This window comes from Homalodisca vitripennis, chromosome 1, assembly GCF_021130785.1.
Source record: "Homalodisca vitripennis isolate AUS2020 chromosome 1, UT_GWSS_2.1, whole genome shotgun sequence".
NCBI lineage: Eukaryota > Metazoa > Arthropoda > Insecta > Hemiptera > Cicadellidae > Homalodisca > Homalodisca vitripennis.
In genome coordinates, this window is record NC_060207.1 from 54,412,482 (window position 1) to 54,423,220 (window position 10,739).

General features: G+C 33.3%; 1 protein-coding gene across 1 annotated transcript in view; it reads left to right on the plus strand.

The window, feature by feature from the left end:
* The window catches only part of LOC124361436 (coiled-coil domain-containing protein 93), a 34,624-nt gene extending 23,885 nt beyond the window's left edge, over positions 1–10,739 (plus strand). The window contains exons 13-16 of the mRNA XM_046815489.1: positions 1,902–2,110; positions 6,245–6,365; positions 6,739–6,823; positions 10,100–10,739. Coding sequence (XP_046671445.1) covers positions 1,902–2,110; positions 6,245–6,365; positions 6,739–6,823; positions 10,100–10,279 — 595 coding nt within the window. The 3' untranslated portion in view covers positions 10,280–10,739. The remainder of the gene's footprint in view (positions 1–1,901; positions 2,111–6,244; positions 6,366–6,738; positions 6,824–10,099) is intronic.

Here is a 10,739-nt window from a genome sequence, read left to right on the forward strand (position 1 = left end):
TTATGCATCAGTACTAACAAGAGTGCTTAAAATACATTTGGAAAATTACGATTTCATAATATTACAACTAGTGATGAGTGAATCTCGAATCCGAATTAATCTATTCTCTGATCGGAAGTAGGCTACGCAAAGTTCCAATGACTAAAACGTGTAGTTCTTTGTGTATAAAAACTGTTTAAAAACACACAGTAACAAAATAACATAATATATAAATCATATTTTTATTGAAATTCAGATTTTCTATGTCTATATTTTGTCAACATCAGCATGTCTGCTTGTTCTATATGCAGAGGTTAGTTGATCGGCGGTGATCTGACAATCACTACGCTAACTTCCGATTACTAAAACGTTTAGTTCTTTGTATATAAAAACTGTTTAAAAACACACAGTAACAAAATAACATAATATATAAGTCATATTTTTATTGAAATTCAGATTTTCTATGTCTATATTTGTCAACATCAGCATGTCTGCTTGTTCTATATGCAGAGGTTAGTTGATCGGCGGTGATCTGACAATCACTAATTCTTATTTATTCTATACATCATACTGTGTGTTTACATAAATATATTCTCTATACATCCATACATTTTTACAGAAATGGAATATATTCTGAAAGCTCATTTTATAAGCTACTATTTGTATTTAAAAGCATAAGGTATATGATATGACTTGCATACCATCAAAATCACGGTCTCATACCGAAAATTCATGTACCACAGACATTTGACCCACAATGATGGTCTACAACCTGTCTCACGGTATCCTATTTATTTTTTCCAATAGGATACATGTATTTTCCAAACATCACATCACAGAAAGTAAACTTAGATACACGATGTTATGTCGACACAGAAATAAAAACTAAGGAGCTAATAATAGCTGGTAGCAGTACATTGGCATAGAATTTCTTATAAATCATTAGTGATGAAATTTGCTAGACCACTGCAGCTATATGGCATTTCCCATACAGCATACGGGAACCCCCTCGGCGTAAAGGTTAAATACAGTATTACAGTTGTTTATTTGGTTTGAAAATGACTAAAGAACCAGGAAAAAACCGGAAATTTGAAAAGAGGTATTGAGTGGCCACCATGTCTTTGTAGTGAGCCACTAAACAAAATACGTGGTTGCTGTCCTTCAAGAATTAAAACTCTTTTAGTGACGTGCCATTTTCACAAGTCACATGCATAAATTGCAGGGTTTTGCTCCAAAAGTGTATGTTTTCAGGAAAAAGAATAGAGTTTTTAATACTCAAGATTTTGATATTATTATTTTTCATTACTAAGTAAATAAACCAATTCCTGTAAATAAAAAAATTTTGGAAATTTTTTTCCAATTGGCTGTTTTATTTAGTGTCATGCAAATTAATTGTTTCTTATATTTTTCAATAATTTATTATTGAATGATAAATAATAGTACAATATAAACATCAAATTCTGCTGCAATGAATAAAAATAATCTGTTTTAGTTAAATATCACATCCTGAATTCACCTTTTAAAAATCACCAGTAAAAATTACTGAGTTTTCATCACATACTACAACTAACAATAATGGTCTTGTAAATAATAGAATTACACGATTTACCTACACATTTTCTTAACAAATAAACAACATAATGTTTGGAAGCCACTGACTTATAAAAGTAAGGCATGAAAATGGTAAATGTTAAATTTAAAGCTTGCTTAAATTCATTATTGTAAATAAGATATGAAAACTTACATTTAAAGATTGATCATTATAAAATGTTCCTAGTTTTTTTATGCAAAAAGAACACTTGAGTTTTAATATTATTTCAAGTTTATCTGGGTGGTTTCAGACAACTCATTTATAAAATGAAGAAAGAACCACCATATATTAAATCTGTTTTGTAAAGGAGATGTATGTGGTGTGTGATTAGAGAAGCTGAGGAGAGTGAAGTACTGGAGGGAGACTCAGAGGAGAGTGGACGTGTCCTGGAACAGTTGACACAGAGTGTGGCAGCGACACGACTGGCATTGGGTCGTCGTACTAGGGCAGTGGCAAGCCTGCAGCGCCAACTGGATTTGGTGCCTTCCCGCGCCGAGTTGGCACAGTACCAACGCCGCTTCATGGAACTCTACAGTCAAGGTTGCAACATACACTAGGATTGTAAAATCTGATTACTTTGTAAATTTTAGTTAAGTAAATATTGATAGGACTACTAATTGTTTATTGCCCCGTTATACAATATATGAACCGCTAACTGCAGAAAGGCATCAAGTCCAAATTTAACGGGTTTTCCGTTTTTCCTTCAAAGTTGTTGTTAGGTTTAAGACTCGTCGTTTACAGCAGAAAGGAAACATGTCCGCGCATTGCTATTGCAATGGCGACGTCTCGAATAACCTATTTACTGCAGAAAGGGAAACTAGTCCTGGACTTGTTCCCCTTCTGCAGTAACCAGCTGGCTGTCAGCGCTCGCGTGGCAGACGCGATAACTAACGTTCAGTCAGCTGAGTCGCGTCAAACAACGATCATAGTGCTTTGTTTATTCATAACATTATTTAGTGCGGGTTCACTGATTACTTAATGCCCTCATCATTGAAATAAAATGAGTAGTTCAGAAGAAGAAGGACAGTCGAATAAAAGAAGGAAGGGTGTAAAGAATGAAGAAAAAGTACAGAAGAAATGTGATTAAAAAGTCTAAGGTAGAGGGCAAAAGAGCATGTAAACTGGAAAGGCAAAAACTGTACCTGCAAAAAATCCAGGCTCCAATGTTTGGCAGGTAAATATAGTTTTGTTCAATAGTTTATTTTTGCATACAATGTTTGGTTGATACATCTCTTCACTTCTAGTTTTATTTTAAATTAGCCTAGTGGTCTTGAACGATAACCTAATCATTACATCAAATTGGCCCGACGGTAACATAACCTCAAAATATGGTAGGCCTAGGCCTATTATATTTTTTGACACATTCATCATAATATTATATACTCTTGTTATTAAGCCTGTTATTGTTTCAGCTGCAAGTCAACTGCCTTCAAAGCTTTTTCGGAGGGAGATATGATAGAAATATTTTCAAAAACTACATAATATGACAACCAAAGTAGAACAGGACATTTTCATCCAATCTCTAATGGAAGTTAGTCCTGTTGAAAGAGAAAGATCCAGGCCTGGGGTCATCATCTGAAAAGCCGAAAGCTTTTAGTGTAAGCTATTCCATTCTACACAATGGCAAACGCACCAAGGTATGTAAAAATGGATTTATGACAACTTATGGATACACTCCTAAACAGTGTTACCGTTTATCTCATTTGTTGCAAGTAAATGAAATCCCAAACTGACAACAGAGGAAAGAACGTTTCAGGAAATGCAATACCCGGGTCTGTCCTGACTCGATTAAGGGCCCATGTTGAAATCATTCCCAACAAAAACCCATCACTATACAGGCAAAGATAAACAGTACTTCTCAGCAAACTTGAATTTGAAAATTATGTATGATATGTTCATAAAAAAAAACCAAAACTTTCTTACAACAAACTTTGGGAAGTGAAAAAAAAGGCTCTCATACAAGTTCTTTTGGACTAATTTTAATGAAAACTACCCTGACATTGGTTTTGACCGACCAGTTAAAGATGCTTGTGTAACTTGCGAGGAACTAACCTTGAAAAATAAAAAGTCCTTTTTTAAACGAGAATGCCAAGCGAGTAGCTGTCGCCGAGTTATATGGTACACAAACGTAGAGCTAAAAAATTTTATGCCTCGTTGCAAGAAACAACGGAAAAGTGCAAAAAATGAGTTGACTAGTGTTGGGATCTGTATTGATTTTATGGGCTAACGTATCTCTACCTTGCATTCCTGTACAAGACACCTATTACTTCCGGCAGCTCACTGTTAACGTCTTTGGTGTGCATAATCTTTCAACAGGTGAATGTACAACTGGTTATCTATCACGAGGGTAATGGAGGTAAGGGAGCTAACGAAGTTTGTACAATATTGGACTGGTACATCAAACACAAAAATTGATAATGATGTAAAAAAAACTTTATTTGTTTGGGGACAACTGTTCAGGACAGAACAAAAACCACACCCTGGTAAGAATGATGATGTATTTATGTGAAATTAAAACGGTTTGATGAAGTAAAACTAGTGTTTCCAGTCCGAGGCCACTCGTTTATGCCGAATGATAGAGATTTTGGGATAGTAAGAAGAAAATTGGGGAAGAGAAGAAAGATACTATGATTTAGCTGAAGTCGAAGCTCTTATTCTTGGTTCATCGAAAATCGCTGGTAAATTCTCTGTCATCAAAATGAACTTTGACGATTTTATTGACTTCACTGCATGGTGGCCAGAGTTTTACAAAAAGACCAGCTTAAGTGGACGATTCCTATGGTAGAGATGTACCGAAAAGAGACAAAAAATAACATTTTCAATATCAAAATACAGGGTAATGTCTTTTTCATCTGAGACGCCTCACACGGTGCAGTGTGACATGAACATTACCGGCTTGGCAACGGATTCCTTCAGATTGAGGAATGCAGAGATGCCGATCAGGGCTCCAACAAAAAAAAGCCTATGCTAATACGGTACTTCCGATCAACATTAAAAAAATGGAAGATCTGAAAAAAACAAAAAAATACATTCCAGAAGAAAAATTTGACTTTTGGGACCAAATCCTGTCATGGCCTACCACATCAACCGCTGACGATGACTTAAAATATTGTAGTGTAAAAATATTTTCTTTGTTATACAACGTGTTCCTAGATATAAGATATTTTTTATCATTAAAATAAATGTATCTAACAAAATGATTTGTATAATGATTTTTTCCCCATGATTTGTAAAATTGTAAAATAGTTTACCGCAGAAAGGAAACATGTCCTATGTAAAAAAAAATTAATAATCAGCTCTTTAAAAATATTTGATTGACTCAATTTCAAAATATGATCTTCAAAAGGTCAGTCATATAGAATAAAAAATAAATATTTAAATATATGTATGTACATATGGATTTATAAGGTTTTTTGTCGCTCCTGAAAAGTTGGTTAATTTGGACTTGATGCCTTTCTGCAGTTAGCGGTTCATATATTGGTTTTAGTGTACACATTATTCCTAAGCAATCTACCGATGGCAGTCGGAACTATTTCAAGCATTTAATTGTCTCACTAGGTAGGGACAAATCATTCTTTCTTTTTGTAATAGTGAGTGACCTATTGCAATATTTTACCTAACGTATTCAGCTGGGGATTTTTAACCAAGCAGATGATTTATATCAGGTGATAGTTTCAAGGTTATACATCACATTGTTTGCTGCTGTTTAGAATGGTTCAGATTTACATTGCTTTTCCTAACGTATTCAGCTGGGGATTTTTAACCAAGCAGATGATTTATATCAGGTGATAGTTTCAAGTTTATACATCACATTGTTTGCTGCTGTTTAGAATGGTTCAGATTTACATTGCTTTTCCTAACGTATTCAGCTGGGGATTTTTAACCAAGCAGATGATTTATATCAGGTGATAGTTTCAAGTTTATACATCACATTGTTTGCTGCTGTTTAGAATGGTTCAGATTTACATTGCTTTTCCTAACGTATTCAGCTGGGGATTTTTAACCAAGCAGATGATTTATATCAGGTGATAGTTTCAAGTTTATACATCACATTGTTTGCTGCTGTTTAGAATGGTTCAGATTTACATTGCTTTTCCTAACGTATTCAGCTGGGGATTTTTAACCAAGCAGATGATTTATATCAGGTGATAGTTTCAAGTTTATACATCACATTGTTTGCTGCTGTTTAGAATGGTTCAGATTTACATTGCTTTTCATTACCTTGCCAGAAGTCGAATAGGTATTGTAAGCCCACTCTAATTATGAAAACTTTGTTTTTATTTTATATAATGTAAACAGGTATAACACAACAATTACGGAATAAGTGTTCTTATCATTGAGGACTTTTTTTATTTAATTTAAAAAATTAACCTCATGAAATAGCAAGTAACAATGTCTGGGCGCCTGAAACAAAATGACAGTGCCGAGAGACAAAATAACTCCTTCAACTGGCAGTAGGCAGGCTGGTGAAAACTCCTACATTAAAGAGTTAACTTCAGTAATGTTTGTCAGTTGATAAGATATATTTTAAAATAAAATTAGTTATATGAACATTAAAAACAAGGGTTTAGCCAATTCAATAAGGAATGCTTTGTTTTGACGAACTTTAAAGTGTTTCTGAGCAGATCAGTGTGCTGTAGATATGCCTCAATGTGTTGTATATATTTGTTCTAGTGGCAGCCAAACACAGAGAGACCAAACAGTTTTTCACCCTTTACAACACACTCAACGATACTCATATGTACCTGAACAAGGAGTTGGGTCTCCTAGCCTCCATATCTGATAACTACCATGCGTGAGTACATCAGACATACAGGCATCACACATTAGACAAATATTTTATAACTATTTTTAAAGTTTTGTAATTTCTATGCTGCTGATAATGCTACCATACTATGGCAATGACAGTACTTAAAAGATGTTGGAACTATATCATTTATTTTGTTAAACAGTAGCTGAAATAGATTGATTGTTGAGTCACAATAAAGTTGTAGTGTTGTGATCTGTCAGGTTATTTTATGTTAACCCTCTTATAAGTTAACATTAGTTAATTGTTTGTGGATGATCTTCTAATAGGAAATATTCAATGTTGGGGTGTATTCTTTAGAATCTAATCGTTGTGGTTATTTAGAAGTGTCATAACGGATTATTAATTTCTTTTATTACAGAGCAATGTCATCCCAAACAAGCAAAGAACAGTATGTACAACAACTGCAAGAGATACTGCGTGGAATTGAGACCAACAAGACTAAGGTAATGATCATCTAAGTGTTTAAATCATTGCATAAAAGAAAGAGTGAATTGGAAAAGTGCTTAATTTTAAAACTTAGAGGAACAATTTGTAAATCAATACAACTTAATACTCAATTATTACATCTCTTTACACAATATTTTTGAATGGTCAGTACCAAAAAAATTCAAATTATTTTAATAGTGTTATAATACTTACGGTTTTATTAATTTTACTACACTAAGGCCCCGACATTGATTAAAAAAAATTTACTTCTAAATATATTACAAGGCTAAAAACTGTATAACAGTGAAGCCAATAAAATACATTTATAGAATCAGCCATTACATGAAAGGTTTCCTCTGGCATTGATGCATAAGGAGTCTTTAAGTAAATATTGCAAAACAATTATATTTAAAATAATTTATTATGAAATTATATATGAGCCCCACTTATTGTGTATAATTTATGTATGGAAATGATTAAGTGTAAATGAATTCTAGACAAAGCTTTTGTATTTAACAAAATTTCAAGATGATTATAAAAAATTGTGTGAATTGAGAGATATGTATATACAGGGTGATTCAAAACTAAACGGCAATCTCTCGAGAGCTTATTCTATAGCTAAAAACAAGTAAAAAAGTTCATATAACCATATGCCCGGAAACGCTTCGTTAGCGAGTTACGCCTAGCGAAAGATTTCGCCCGGATTTCAGAACCCTTGGTGAAGTCAGGCCGTATAAAAATTGTAAAGGTAGTTACAAAGATACAAATACGATTGTTTTTTATGTTTTTATATCTGACAAATTTATTAAAATTCGTCCCAGAGCTGTAAATGCAATACTTTCAGAGATATCTTACGTAAAACACAAGAATTGGTGCAAAGAAATAACACATTTTTGTGTTTAACGTAAGATTACTTCCATAAATGTTAAATAAAGGTCATTTTTTTCTTAAACAGATTTGTAGAACATTTAATTCTGAAAAGATTCATGTGAATTACTTAGGAAAAAAATTAATAATAGGTATTGAAATTTAGCTTTATTTAAAAATAAAACAGACGCACAAAAATGCATATTCTTATCTGCATAAAATATTAACTAATGTTTAGGTTGTGAGTAACAGCTGATCATTTATTCAACACTTTTTATCGTCATATTTTCTTTGCAAAGGTTGGCAATATCAGCTAATCAACAATTAAGTTCATGAAGTAATATTTGAATAACCTTTATGGAGGTTTTTGTATTGTGGCGTGTGAAGATTGTATTTTGTGAGATCCTGTGATTATTTGGAAATATTTTATACAAGTGTATAAAATATTTTATTAAATATTTATTTTTAAAATATTTTATTAAATATTTTTATAAAAGTGTATGTAATTATCTTAGTAAATAATGGCAGATAATGTAAATGGTATGTATTCGTTTGAAGAGTATACGGACATGATACTGATTTACGGCAAAGTTAACAAGAATGGTTTAGCTGCAGTTCAGGAATATCGTGATACTTTTCCACATCGAAGAACACCTGATCGCAAAACATTTGTAGCTGTGGAGAGACGACTTAGAGAAACTGGTAGCTTTAAACCGAAGCGAATAGATACTGGTCGTCAACGTAGCGCAAGGAACTATAATAATGAACAAGCAATAATAAATGCTGTAGAATTATCACCAACCACAAGCATCAGACGATTATCACATCAGTTAAATATTTGCCAGTCAAGCGTATGGCGGACACTTCATGAAGCACAGTTGTACCCATTCCATATAACACATGTTCAAGACTTATTACCGCAAGATCTTAATAAACGGAAGATGTTCTGCCGCTGGTTAAGAAGAAATTGTTTACGACATCAGTATTTTCTTCGGCGTATTCTCGTTACTGATGAATCCTGTTTTACTAGAAATGGAATTGTAAATTTTCGTAATACCCATACTTGGGCGTACGACAACCCACATGAAACTGCGACGAGGCATTTTCAACATACATTTTCAGTCAATGTATGGCTTGGTGTTCTGGGTGATAATTTGATTGGTCCATTTTTCCTCCCTAATCGACTTACTGGAATAGCGTACTTAAATTTTTTAAGAACAAACCTGCCTACCCTCTTGGAAGATATTCCTGTTCAAAACAGAATAAATGCATGGTTTATGCACGACGGAGCACCTCCACATTTTTCTAATGATGTGAAAAACTATTTAAATGATACATACGGTAGACAATGGATTGGTCGAAATGGACCAGTAAAATGGCCACCACGTTCTCCTGACCTCACGCCAGCAGACTTTTTCTTATGGGGTTGGATGAAGTCAAGTGTTTATTCAAAACGGATTAACACCATAGAGGAGTTACGTAATCGCATTACAGAGGCGGCAGAAACTATCAAGAATGCTCCAAACGTTATGAAACGCGCTAGAAAAGAGTGGATTCGTCGTGCGAAAACGTGCATTGCTAACAACGGAGGACACTTTGAGCAACTATTATAGGTGATTATTACAGTTTTATAAAGGTAAATACATTTTATGTTAATGTTCAGTCTAGAATAAATGATCAGCTGTTACTCACAACCTAAACATTAGTTAATATTTTATGCAGATAAGAATATGCATTTTTGTGCGTCTGTTTTATTTTTAAATAAAGCTAAATTTCAATACCTATTATTAATTTTTTTCCTAAGTAATTCACATGAATCTTTTCAGAATTAAATGTTCTACAAATCTGTTTAAGAAAAAAATGACCTTTATTTAACATTTATGGAAGTAATCTTACGTTAAACACAAAAATGTGTTATTTCTTTGCACCAATTCTTGTGTTTTACGTAAGATATCTCTGAAAGTATTGCATTTACAGCTCTGGGACGAATTTTAATAAATTTGTCAGATATAAAAACATAAAAAACAATCGTATTTGTATCTTTGTAACTACCTTTACAATTTTTATACGGCCTGACTTCACCAAGGGTTCTGAAATCCGGGCGAAATCTTTCGCTAGGCGTAACTCGCTAACGAAGCGTTTCCGGGCATATGGTTATATGAACTTTTTTACTTGTTTTTAGCTATAGAATAAGCTCCCGAGAGATTGCCGTTTAGTTTTGAATCACCCTGTATACGCAATTAGATTTGTTTATTTTAACCACGATTTTAGTTATGTGTTGGGTTAGTTATTCACCTGAGGAAGAGATCAGATTGTGAGTCTGGAACATAGTGGTTCCTTCACAACCCTTCTATTGGTAAAACCAAACTTTAAACAAAGAACTGATTGTTAATATGTTTTAGCTGGTTCTCTTATCTTGTGATTAGGTGAAGAACAAGCTGGAGGAGGAGCGCCGTCAGAGAGATAAGCTGAGTGGAGAACGGTTGGAGCTGGTGGAGCAGGGCAGGCAGTATGTGGTGGCATACCGGCAGGTTGGCATCGAGGCCACTAATAACGAGAATTTACTGAATCGATTGCGTAATATCTCCACAATTCCTCCAGCTTAAATGATACAGGAGCGTACTCTTACAACAACATGCAAATATTGTTGTGTGAAATGTTAAGCTTATCTTTAACTTTTTTCACTAAAATGTATTCTGGCAACAAATATTAACTCATTAAATGTCACCAAGTTTGGTGATTCAAGGTCCAAAATTGCATTACAAATTGTTTTAACATCTAATGTGAGATGTTTCTGTAAGTACACTTTACAGGAATTATTATTATTATTATTATTGATCAATTTATCTGTGATAGTATTTTATTTTTATTTGCATCATCATACAATGTTGTTACTACTTCAGTGTAACTAGAGAAATGTGAAGCATTTTTATGTAATACTTAGGGAATATGTTAAGAAAAAACAAGTCTAATATTGTTTAAACAGTGTATTGTTATTATTATATTTATATATCCTCTGTTATGTATAAACCATTCCATAAAATGTTTTGTAAATTATTTTTAAAA